Source organism: Rattus rattus, chromosome 9, assembly GCF_011064425.1.
Source record: "Rattus rattus isolate New Zealand chromosome 9, Rrattus_CSIRO_v1, whole genome shotgun sequence".
Taxonomy (NCBI): Eukaryota; Metazoa; Chordata; class Mammalia; order Rodentia; family Muridae; genus Rattus; species Rattus rattus.
This window is the reverse complement of record NC_046162.1, coordinates 87,181,298-87,193,912: the sequence shown is the minus strand read 5'-3', so window position 1 is coordinate 87,193,912 and position 12,615 is coordinate 87,181,298. Positions and strand designations below refer to the sequence as shown.

General features: G+C 38.0%; 1 protein-coding gene across 1 annotated transcript in view; it reads left to right on the top strand.

Annotated features, from left to right (window-relative positions):
* The window catches only part of Taf15 (TATA-box binding protein associated factor 15), a 31,664-nt gene extending 19,386 nt beyond the window's left edge, over positions 1 to 12,278 (top strand). Inside the window, exons 8-16 of the mRNA XM_032914576.1 lie at positions 2,787 to 2,821; positions 3,416 to 3,448; positions 4,612 to 4,721; positions 6,813 to 6,942; positions 8,228 to 8,320; positions 9,805 to 9,886; positions 9,996 to 10,084; positions 10,205 to 10,712; positions 11,955 to 12,278. Coding sequence (XP_032770467.1) covers positions 2,787 to 2,821; positions 3,416 to 3,448; positions 4,612 to 4,721; positions 6,813 to 6,942; positions 8,228 to 8,320; positions 9,805 to 9,886; positions 9,996 to 10,084; positions 10,205 to 10,712; positions 11,955 to 11,994 — 1,120 coding nt within the window. The 3' untranslated portion in view covers positions 11,995 to 12,278. The remainder of the gene's footprint in view (positions 1 to 2,786; positions 2,822 to 3,415; positions 3,449 to 4,611; positions 4,722 to 6,812; positions 6,943 to 8,227; positions 8,321 to 9,804; positions 9,887 to 9,995; positions 10,085 to 10,204; positions 10,713 to 11,954) is intronic.
* The last annotated feature ends 337 nt before the right edge of the window (positions 12,279 to 12,615 follow it).

Below are 12,615 nucleotides of genomic sequence, written 5' to 3'. Positions count from 1 at the left end.
ACATGCTTTTAATCCCGGCACTTGGGAGATTGAGGCAGGTGGATCTCTGACTTCGAGGCCTGCTTAGTCTACCTAGTGAGTTCAAGGACAGCTAGGGCTCTGTTAGAGAGACCCAGTCTCAAAAATAACCACTACTGGGGTTGGGGATTTGGCTCAGTGGTAGAGTGCTTGCCTAGCAAGCGCAAGGCCCTGGGTTCGGTCCCCAGCTCTGGGAAAAAAAAAAATAACCACTACCACCAAATCATTCAAAGTTGTATAGTTTGGAGAGTGGAAATGAAAGAGGCTCCCTGATGTGTAATAACATGGTATATTTTTCTTTCATTGTGGACCAGATTAGCTGTTCCGTTGAAAACAAAACAATTAGGATGTATCTTATGAACACATAGCTTGTAGTTTCCTTTAAAAAGTCTTTCTTCAAGTCTTAAACATTTTAACTTGCTAAAATGGGCACGATGACACATGCCTATAATCCCAGTGCTGGGAAGAGAAGACTTGAAGATTCTAGGGGCTCAGTAGCCAGGCAGTTTAGCTGATTCATGAGCTTTAAATTCAGTGGAGCTCAAGAAATTAAAAGATAAGGTGGAAAATAGAAGACTTCTGGTAGACATCTGGCCTCCACAAACAGGAGTAGCTGCATGTATATATACATGCCCACGCATGCATGCAACATATACAAGAACAATTTTTTTAAAGAAATGTGGGCTTGATATTTTCATTAATTCTTGTCTGTCACTGGGGTTCTGAGGTTCATCTTTGAAGGAACCTTGGCCTCTAATATAATTTTCAAGGGTCTTGGAGAATAGCTTAATAGTAGACCACTTACTTAAGCAAGCATGAGAACTTATGTTCAGTCCCCAATACTGAAAAAGAAGGAACATTTTATTTTCAACAGTTTAGCCTCTGCTTGTTCATGGCAAATGCACTTAGAGGAGGAAGTGAAAGTGTTTTGGTAAATCTTATTTGGGGGTTTCTACCCCACCTTAATCATTTAGTTCCCAAATAAAAGAAACAACAACAACAACAACAACAAAACCAACCTTTATATTTATAATAAGCCTTAAAGCATTAGAGCTAGGCAGATAAATCAACCCTCAAGTTCTATCTACCCTATGGTGCTTTCTGCCTTCTTGCTCACTCCAATGGACTCTGCCTCAGACCCCAAGCCCAGGAACTGAAGCCTACCTCTCTTCTGCCCAGCTACAGGCTGTAGGCATCTTTATTTGACCAGTAGTTTTAGGGAACAAGATTCGTACAGCAAAAGCTGGTATACATGAGAATATATTTGTCTTGAGACAATGGCCTTGGGATACAAAATTTAGTAGTATATTACACAGCAACAGACCAAACCTCAACACAAAAGGTTCAAGAACTCAAATTCATCTTTATCTACATAGCAAATTCAGGACCATCATTAAGACCTTGTCTCAAGAAACTAAAACCAAAATGGAAATAACTAGCTTCTCTTTCTTAAGGAGGTAGCAGTAACATACATGCAAGTTAATGTGTAGGGAAGGTTTAGGTACTGTGCTAAAACAGTAATCTTAAATGCAAAGCTGTGTCTATGAAGGACTTCAGTTTAGTATTGTCTACATAGCCTTGAATGAGCTTTAGTCTCCTGCTAGAAAAAAGGGTTTTCTGGCACTTAAATTTAAAAGCAAATTAAAACAAGTGTCTGAACCTAAGTTAATTCTAAAGCAAAATGTTTTTATGTCAGAGTAATAAAGAGAAAGCTTTCTCGTTTAGTTTTCATTGGACAATTCAGAAAAGCCATTTTTGTAAGCAGATAATAAATTAGGTTAGTTTCTAGGATCATAATAGATGAGCAGCAACTCATATTATCTGAAAACTGTGTTGGTTTCTTATTAGCACTTGTGTTATAGAAGGTTTATGTATTTCACTCAAGAGACAGGCTTTTATGGGATGAATAGAGTTTGTTGGGTTTTTTTTTTGTTGTTGGTTGGTTGGTTTTTTGTTTTAATTACGTTATTAGTATGAGTTGCTTATTAGATTTGTTACTTAAAACCATGTGTACAAGGACCACTGACTTGACTGATAGCGTAAATTTGCCAAATAAAGTCATTCTGTGACTTTGCATCTTTAACATATTTTGCCGGTTTCATATTGAGACCATTTGGCAGCTTGAACCTCAGTTATGGTGGGAAAAGATCTCATATTCCAGTGGATCATGGAGAGGAGCAGTTTTGAGTTTAGCTTTTTTTAGTCCTCACTTTTTATCAATCTTCTTAAGTTTAAAGTTTTAAGACTTTTTATTCAGACTGATTTTTGTTTAAATTTATTCCTTTAAAATTAATAAAATCCATAATTTAATATCACAGCAGAATCTGTTCTCAAGTTTTTACCTTTCCTGTTCTGCTATCAAAGTCTAACTTTGCTTTTTATTCCTCTGGTCTTTTAGCCTTTTCTTTCTTGTATTTAAAAAGTACTCCTAATACTCTAATTTCACATTTTTCATGCTGTGCCTGCAGCTTTAAGTTGTGGTTTGAGTAGTAATCTTTAGGCTTGGGGTTGGGAAGGTGATTTTTTTTTTTTACATAAAAAGTATATTAGATGTATTATAATAAATGTGAAAAGACAGGTCGTGGAATAAATCCTTGGGAAAGCACTTAGATTGAATCATTGAACTCTGAAATGGATTTACTGGAAAGTTAGTGGTGCTACTATTTTCCTAGGCACTCTACTTGTGACAGTTAAGTGTAGATTGAGCCCAGGGCTCAGCACATTAGAGACTTAAGGAAGAAATCATTTCTTCAATTTTTCCTCTGCAGTGGTGGTGACCGCGGTGGCTTCAAAAATTTTGGTGGTAAGTGCTGAGTATCCCAAAATGTTTCAGTGGAAATGCTATATAAATCTAAAAGCCACCAATATTCCGCAGATGCAGTCTAAGCCCTTGTTACTCTGTTGAGGCTCGTGTGTTGTGTGCATTACAAAGTACTCTCTGTATACACGCTTATATCAAAGTAGATACTAAAAGCCAAATCTGATCTCAAATAGTCCAATGCGTTTTCTACACAGTGCATTTGCATGAAAGAGTTTGTGACCAATGAATGAGGACTTACTGGGTTTTTGACAATAGGTTTTTTTTTTATAAAGGTAGTTGACATGGTGTTTTTAAATTATTAGGGGTTTCCAATCAGCCTTACAACAGTGCTTGACAAAAGTGATGGTAGAATAATGACAAAAGTGGGTGCTATCTTGGACAAGGCTAAAGAAGTGTTGGCATTCGTCTTGATTTCCTAAACTTTATATAGTAAACATTTATGTAGTTACTTTTAAACCTGTGATGGTTGACTTTTAAGGATTTGAAGTACTGACTTTACATGCTTTGGTTATTACCGTTTCCTTTTTAATTTCAAATAAGTTGTCTTAGACAACCTTTCCTTTTCTTCTTCCATAGGTCACAGGGATTATGGACCCAGACCAGATGCTGGTAAGATTCTTGATAGTTTAATTTTCTGCCTCTTGAAGAGGAATTATGTATTTGGAGGGGTGAATACTGGAGGGAGGTTTAATTTAATTTAATTGTGCTGCCTGATCTGGGGAATTTGATTTAAAATAACAATTCAGTGATCTGATTAGACAGCTTACTAGAGAAATTGCTGTTTGTGATTTTCTATATTACACTTTTTCTTGTTTGAAGAAACATTCAAATTTTTACTGCTAATAAGTGTTAATACAGTCTAGCTTAAAAGAAGTTTGTTAGCAATGTAGAGGTAAAAATAGCTGTTTAAATCTTTCATTGGATTGGTAGTTTTAGTGGGCATAAGAAAGTTGTTCATGAACAAGGGAAATTGTCTTTCTCTGGGTAGAAGTCACTAATTTTATGTGGCTTTTCATTTTTAGATGAATTAAAGGCTATAGACTTGCTTTTGGAGCCTTTTGAAAGTTAGGATTTAGAGGTTAAAATCTATTTGAGTAAAAATATTTAATATATATTGAAATCAGAACTTTTGTTTTTATTAAGATGCCAAAGTATTCTATATGGATGGCAATTTCTGAATTATCCCTTGATGGACTGAATTTTTATACAGCTTTCTTACTTTGTTGTACTAATCCAAAAGTGTGCGTGTAAGGTAAGGTGTGTGTACAAGGTGCTCTTACCTTCTGATATATTCAAGGCTTTTTGCAGTGAATGGGAAACCAGCAGTTATGCTTGGCTGGCTGGCTTGAGAGTCAAGTGTCCAATTTGGGGGAATTGTATACTAGAAAGCCTTTTAAAAGTATTGATTAGTAAGTCGTATGAATATATATAATTGAAAATTCTTCAGAGAAAGGTATGCTAATTAACTCTCTTCATCTCTTCATGAGTTTTAGTCCTGGATCTGAAGAGTGATATTTTTAACATCTCCCTTAATTGGTCTATATGTATTTCAGAGTGTAACCTGCATTTTACCTGTAGTTTTGTTGTAAGAATTGATCTTTCATATAACTACTGTGAATATTTGCATGTTTATATAAGATTTCATATTGGTCCATATATTTGGCACTTAGAAGCAGTCCAATACTAGTCAATAAATTGTTTTTGATTACTGAACAGGATGTAGTAATTTAAGGAATATGTATATGAAATTGACCATAACTTTTCCCCCGTAGATTCAGAGTCTGATAATTCAGATAACAACACAATCTTTGTGCAAGGACTTGGGGAGGGTGTGTCTACAGATCAAGTGGGAGAGTTCTTTAAGCAAATAGGAATTATCAAGGTAAGTTAAAAGTGTCACATTGAAGATTTCATAAGTGTTAATATTCTAATTAAGTTACATACATTACATTGTAAGTCTGTATACTCTAGTAAGCATTATCTAAATCCTTTAATGCATGTGCTTCCCAAAGTCTGTAGGCCTTTGCTAAGTGTCTTATTTAGCTTTCTGTTGCTGTTATAGAATATTCTGGCCAAAAGAAACTTGAGGAGGAAAGGGATTATTTCATTTGGCTTATTGTAATCCATCATTGAGGGAAGTCAGGACAGGAACTGAATGAAGTAGAGAGCGTGAGGAGCACTTTACTTGCTTGCTCCCTATGGTTTGCTCAGCATGTTTTCTTAGACTATGCAGGATCACCTCTCAGAGGTGGCAATGTCTCCAGTGGGCTGAGCCCTCCCATATCGGTCGGTCAGCCAGTCTGGTGGAAGCATTTTCTCAATTGCTTTTCCTCTTTCAAGGTGATTTCAACTAGAGTCAAGTTTACAAAAAAACTAAGGAGCATACTGAGTTCACTGTGCATGAAGGTTTTATTTTTTACTCATGTCGTCTTTGTTCTTGTGCTTAAGCTTTATTCTTGGGTTCTGAAATGCAATTATATGTAAACAGAAGTTATTACTAACAACTTTTTATGCTTAATGTCTGTACTGCATCAGTTTATTATCTTGTGATTATTCTGTTGTTGTTCACTTAATCTCATGCATGTACTTCTTTAACTGAAAAGTAGCCTGTAGAACAGCAGGGTTAAGGAAATAATGGTTGATGTTACTGCATTCACTGGTCCTTGTTTTGGTATGTGTGAAATTACTTATTTTTTTTCTTATTCAGGAATTCCTAGGGTTTTTTTGTTGGTTTGCTTTTGCTTTTTTTCTTTTCTTTTTTTTAAATTTATATATGAACCTACACAAGTTCAGAGCTTTTCTTTGTTTTGAGATAGGGGCTCCCATTGTGCCTGAGTTAGCCTGAAACTCAAAATTGTGCTGCCTTAGCCTCCTGAGTGCTAGGATTAGAGGGACAAGACATCATGGCTGGCCACATATTTTTTAATAAAGTAGAACTGTCTTCTACCCTCATCCCAGCCAAGGTCCAATGAATATCTTAATAATAATGCATTGATTTTATTGCTAGCCTTTAAATGTTTTACAGAATATGTAATTTTTTTTTTTAAAGATTTATTTATTTATCATATACAAGTACACTGTCGCTGTCTTCAGACACACCAGAAGAGGGCATCGGATCCCATTATAGATGGTTGTGAGCCACCATGTGGTTGCTGGGAATTGAACTCAGGACCTCTGGAAGAGCAGTCAGTGCTCTTAACCTCTGAGCCATCTCTCCAGCCCAATTTTTTTTTTTTTTTTTAACATTATCTATACTTGGTTTTTATGGGTTTAAACAAGTACACATAGACAGCATGCCATTTTTTAAGACTTTTGGTTTTTTGGTCATTGTCACTGTTTTTGGTGGTCCTAAAAGTAGAATCCAGACCCTCAAATATACTATCTCTTAGATTTTTTTTTTTAAAAGCTCTGGCTATCCTGGAATTCACTATATAGACCAAGCTGACCTTAAAGTATTTTAAGATGGACCTTCCTTGCCTCTGCCTCCAGAGAACTGGGAATAAAGGCACGTGCCATTACTGCTGGCTCCTGATAAGGTTTTTATAGTTTGTTTTTCTCTTACTGCAGGATGGAAGGAATATTTTCAATGTCCACACCTATAGCTAACTCCGTTTTTACATTAAATATATATATACTATTTTGTAATATGGATGTATGGATCCCTTTTTAAAAATCTCTACCTGCCTGGATAGGTGGCCCAACTGTGAAGACCATGTACTTACTGTTCCAGAGGATCTGAGTTCAGTTTTCAGTACCCATGTTGGAATGCTTACCATCTGCCCGAAGGTCCAACTACAGGGAATCTGATGGTTCTGATTTCTGAGGGGACTTGCACTCATGTGTATACCATATACATACATACGTATATATGCAAATAATTAAAAATAATAAATTTTTGAAAAAATCTTTACCTAAATGATACATCGTTATTTATTCCTGAAATGCAACAACAATTTGATCTTTCTTTTTTTAGACTAACAAAAAGACTGGAAAACCAATGATAAATCTTTACACAGACAAAGACACAGGAAAGCCAAAAGGAGAAGCAACAGTGTCATTTGATGACCCTCCATCAGCTAAGGCAGCCATTGATTGGTTTGATGGTATGCTCCATTCCTATATTTAAAATGATGTATGGGTTTGGGTGTTTTGCCTGCATGTATGTCTGTGCATGGTTTGTGAAGCTGGTGCCTTTGGAAGCCAGAAGAGGATATCACATCTGGAAATGGAGGCATAGATGGTCGTGAGCTGTCATATGGGTCCTGGGACTCCTAGAGAAGCAAGCAGCCAGTGCTCCTAACTGCTGAATATCTCTCTAGCTCCCATTTGTAACTTTGAAGAAATATTTTCTTGCCTGGAAGGCAAAACATATTCTGAGAGATAGCGGTTATTTTCCTGTTTAATAGTGATCAAGACTACAACAAGCTTGTGCTTTATGTACTTGTAGATAAGAAATGAAGTATCTTTGTTTGTGTTTCTTTACTCTTACTTGGACATAATTCTAACCCTGATATAGGTATAGAAAATTGGCTTGTTTGACATCTGCCAGCTAGGCTTCTTGTCTAAAACATGCTGCAACCTTCCAAAAACGTGCTACTTGATGAGGACCAAGTATTCAAGCATGGTCCTGTTGGGGACAATTTTACAACTAACTCTGAACCTCAGTCTTGTTTACCCCTCCCATTTTGTTTATTCTAAACTATAAACACACTGGGAAGCCCATATGTATGTATAAACATACGTGTGAAGATATAAGTATATATATATATATATATGCATGCATGTGTATTGTGTATGCACATGTACATACACTAATTCCCTTTAAGAAATAAATGGTAATACAGTTGACAGTTCTGCAAATTAGGCATTCATATAAAGTATTAGACAGGAATTAGGAATATAGCTCCATCATAGAGTACTTGCATTATGCCTTGGGTTCAGTCCTCAAGACAAGAAAACAAACTTTTATATATACTTATTAAGAATATTAGATATTTTTTGTTGTTTTTAAACTTAGTAAGAAATAACTATCTCCCCATGGGAAGTCTGTTTTGTTGTGTAGATTATGGGTTATATTTTAGCACTATTTGACTGTTTGAAAAGCACTAGTATGTTTAAATGTCTATGGGGATACATTCATTATTTTTCTGAAAGTAAAATTAGCCAAGACAGTATCTGTTTTGTTGGGAGGTATGGAGTGGCATTGTAGCATTTATTTAAAACCGTCTTCCCTTCCCTTCTTTTTAGATGTTGGTGAAAAGGTTTTAGTGTCTAGCTGAAGCTGGGGCCTCAAAATCTCAGTGATCCTCTTGCCTCTCAGCCTTTTGAGTGTTAAGGTTGTATGTGTGCACCACCTTGCTCAGCCTCAGAACTGCTTTTTCTTCTTAGGAAAAGAATTCCATGGAAACATCATTAAAGTGTCATTTGCCACGAGAAGGCCTGAATTCATGAGAGGCGGTGGAAGTGGAGGTGGACGGCGAGGTAGGATATTTACATTGATTCCCCAGCACTATGTAAAGAAAGAAAATGGCCCAAATGCTACACAGAGTTTGAATATAAGTCTGTGTTCTGTCCTTGCTTAGATATAATTGCTTGTAACTTAAAAATATTTTTATGTATTTTATGTATGAGTATTCTGCATATACACCTGCATACCAGAAGAGGGCATCAGATCCCATTATACATGTCCTGTTATACTGTGGTTGCTGGGAACCATAGGACCTCTAAAACAGCCAGTGCTCTTAACTGCTAAGCCATCTCTCCAGCCCCACAAATCTTATTTTAGTTTTTGTTTTTTCATGACAGAGTTTCTCTGTGTAGTCCTGGTTGTCCTGGAACTTGCTTTATAGATTAGTGTGGCCTCAACTCAAGAGATTACCATCCCCACCTCACTACACACACACACACACACACACACACACACGTGTGTGTGGTGTTTCTGGGATTAATGGTGTGTGCCATCACTAGCTACTACCTACCCTTTTCCCCCTAGGTTTATTTACTTAACTTCTCTCTCTCTCTCTCTCTCCCCCCCTCTCCCCCTCTCCCCTTTTCCCTTTCTTTCCCTCTCTTTCTTTCATGTGCATGAGTGTTTTGCTTGCATATATGTAATATGTGAATCCCTGGTGCCCAAGGATGCCTGAAGGGGCTCTTGGATCCTCTAGAACTGGAGTTACAGATGCTTGTAAAGCCACCAAATGCATGCTGGGAATTCAACCTTGTCTTCTGCAAGAGCAGCTTGTGCTTTTAACCACTGAGACACCTCTCCAACTGTCCTGTATTTCATCTTAAAATGAGGATGTTGCAGTAGCTAAGAAAGTGGTAGGAAAGGTTAGACATGGCTTTTTTTTTTTACCAGTGCTCTTACAGCAGTGGTAAAGGAGTGGTAAAATTGCTCAAATGAGACCTAGTTAGGTAGTTGGTCTAACTTTTTAAAAGCATTTATTTGTGTGAGCACATGCATGCCGTTGTGTAATGTGGAGTTCAGAGCACAGCTTTGCTGAGTTAATTGCTATTTCAACTGGGTGGATGACAGAATCAAAGTTAGTTTGTGAGGCTTAGAACAAGTCTTATGCCTGCTGAGTTGTCTCGCTGCCAGAGCTGACCCAATTTTTAAGATCCCCAGTGCAGCTTCTTGATCTTTTAAAAAATTTGGTCCATTTCCTCAAGTTTGGAATTTATCTTACTACTTAGACTTTATCTTTATAACTGATCTCCTCAAACTGTGTCGAATATGATAAGAAACAGACTAATATTGTAATGCACATGAGGTCTATTAATGTTTGCTCTATTTCTTAAGTGAAGTCAATAAGAATGATAAGTCTTTTTGTAACAGGAATTAATTTGGAAGGAGTCTGTCTAGGTATTAATGGTCACTTAATTTCTTTCATCTGGTCTCTTCTTAAATATTGTTAATGTCTACTACTGGTTTTTTACTTCTACTTTATTCCTCTCCTCCCTGCTAGGTCGTGGAGGATATAGAGGCCGTGGAGGTTTTCAGGGGCGAGGTGGAGACCCCAAAAATGGGGACTGGGTTTGCCCCAATCCGTAAGTATGTTGTTCTTGACTTTGGTGGGTGAAGAGATATAGTTGGAGGGTATAAGGAAAGACCCTGGGTTTATCGGAGACTTCAGAACATTTCATTTCCCTCCTTCAGGTCATGTGGGAATATGAATTTTGCTCGAAGGAATTCCTGTAATCAGTGCAATGAGCCAAGACCAGAGGACTCTCGTCCCTCGGGGGGAGGTAGGCCAGCTCTTTATCTTGTTAGACCTTTCATTGCACCCATAAGGTGCTTGTTTTCTACCTTTGGGAGGCTTTGCATTATTAATGCTAGCCTTACTGGTTTGTATTTTTACCTTGCAGATTTCCGGGGGAGAGGCTACGGTGGAGAAAGGGGCTTCAGAGGTCGTGGGGGCAGAGGTGGAGACCGAGGTGGCTATGGTGCAGACAGGAGTGGGGGTGGTTATGGTGGAGATAGGAGTGGTGGTAGCTATGGTGCAGACAGAAGTGGGGGTGGTTATGGTGGAGACAGGAGTGGAGGTGGCTATGGTGGGGATAGAGGAGGTGGCTATGGAGGAGACAGAGGTGGTTATGGTGGAGACCGAGGGGGCAGCTATGGAGGAGACAGAGGTGGTTATGGAGGAGACAGAGGTGGCTATGGAGGAGATCGAGGAGGATATGGAGGAGATCGAGGAGGATACGGAGGAGACCGCAGCCGGGGGGCCTATGGAGGAGACCGTGGTGGTGGCAGTGGAGGCTATGGTGGAGACCGAAGTGGTGGCTACGGAGGAGACCGAGGTGGGGGTTATGGAGGCGACAGAGGTGGCTATGGAGGAGACCGAGGTGGCTATGGAGGCAAAATGGGAGGAAGGTGAGTATTCCATGAACTTGTGAACATTTTTGCCTCATTGATTTTTTTTTTTTAAGATTTATTTATATGAATATACTGTAGCTGTCTACAGACATACCAGGAGAGTACATTAGATCCCATTACAGATGGCTGTGGTTGCTGGGAGTTGAACTCGGGACCTGGAAGAGCAGTCAGTGCACTTAACCGTTTGAGCCTTCTCTTCAGCCCCAGCCCCACTGTTTCTTAGGCAACCATTTTTGACATTTTTTTAATCCCATTAAATTTGTTTAGTTCCCTGATTAATAATTCCAAGTTTTTCTTTTCTTTTGCAAATTACTAAATGCTTATATTTGTTACTTTTCTCATGGCTAAAGAAAATTGGGATTGAGAGATAACTTGACAATGTTTAAATTTCAAGTTCTTGAAGGATTTTCAAATCCTGCATTTATTCCTTATACAAGTTCTATTTCCTGGAGGTAGTGAAAGCTAGTGAGAATTAGCGTATTTACATATTATCGTGTCTAACCACCTGGCTTCTGTTCCACATCTTGACGTGACCTTAGTCCAGTTCTATAACCCTTTTAAGCATTAATAGTCTCTCTGAACAATGGGGCAAATACTGTTCTGTAGAATGATGAGATTGTAACAGTGGTTTGCCCATAGAAAACAATGTATAATTGTTTGGTATCGGTTATAGCTTCATCACCGTATACTAACCTTGTGTTGCAAGTACCGTGCAGGAGTGTCTATACAACTTTAGTTCTGGTTCCTCTATAACAGTAACTTTTCTGAGATTATATACATAGTAAGTAAGGTACAGAATTTATACATGAATGTAAATTTTAAAAAATTTGTATATTCTGCTGTGCAAAGCTTCCGTCTGGACACTAGACCTGCATAGTACTTCCAAGTGTGTACAGTGTTCTTATAGTCCTTGGTCTAGGTGGAAAGTTACTAGAGTGATGGATAGCAAAGCATCTAAGAAACTTTGTAAGTCTTGAAGCTGATGAATTAAATGTATTAAGAATACTTTTTTGAGTTTAAAGCTTGCCTGGTTCACATAGTGAGTTCCAAGACGGCTGGGACTATGTAGAGACTCTGTCCCAAAAGACTGTTTCTTGGGATATAGGAAATAAGGTTATTGTCACCTTTTATAGAAAATATCTAGCTGGTACAGGTCACCAGCACTCTGAGGAAATGTACCATGTTCCCTTAGTAAAATCCTAGAACTTAACTTTGGTTCTTTATTTTTCTCATCCCTAGAAATGACTACAGAAATGATCAGCGCAACCGACCGTACTGATGACTGTTTCCAATACTCCCTTGTCTCTGACATGATCCATGGGGAATTGTCAGAGTGTGCCTGCTGCTTTCGTCATGGCCTCTTGAGTAGTGAAATTGACATTTGGGTTTTTATTTGGGTGGGAGGGCTGGGGACAGTTTTCCTTTAGAAATGTCCATTAAAATTTTCCCTTTTAGTTTCCCACCTTCTCTTTCCCAACCCTTAAAGCTAAATGCGTTGTAAAATATTGCCAAAATGGAAAGTGTTTTGTAATACTGCAATAAAAGCTGCTTGTTTTTTGTGGACATTGAGTATATTATTTGTCACACTTAGGACTCAGTTACAGCTAACTAACCCTACAGAATTAGAAAATTAATATTTCCTAGGTAAATGTCAATGTTACTTCCAGCTGTCCTTTATTGAGCTCCTGCTCTGTTTAGAATAGTAGTTTCAAGGATGGCTGAGAGCCTGGTGGGGTATATGGAGTCAGTTTCAGGGATGTCTGTTTAGACGCATTATACTGCCATGCTATCAGATTTCTATTTCTACCTACTCCTAAACCCTTAACCTTTCCACTTAGATGGAAAATAGGTGCATAACATGTACTGAATGTAACACTTGATCTCCCAAATCAGTTGCTAC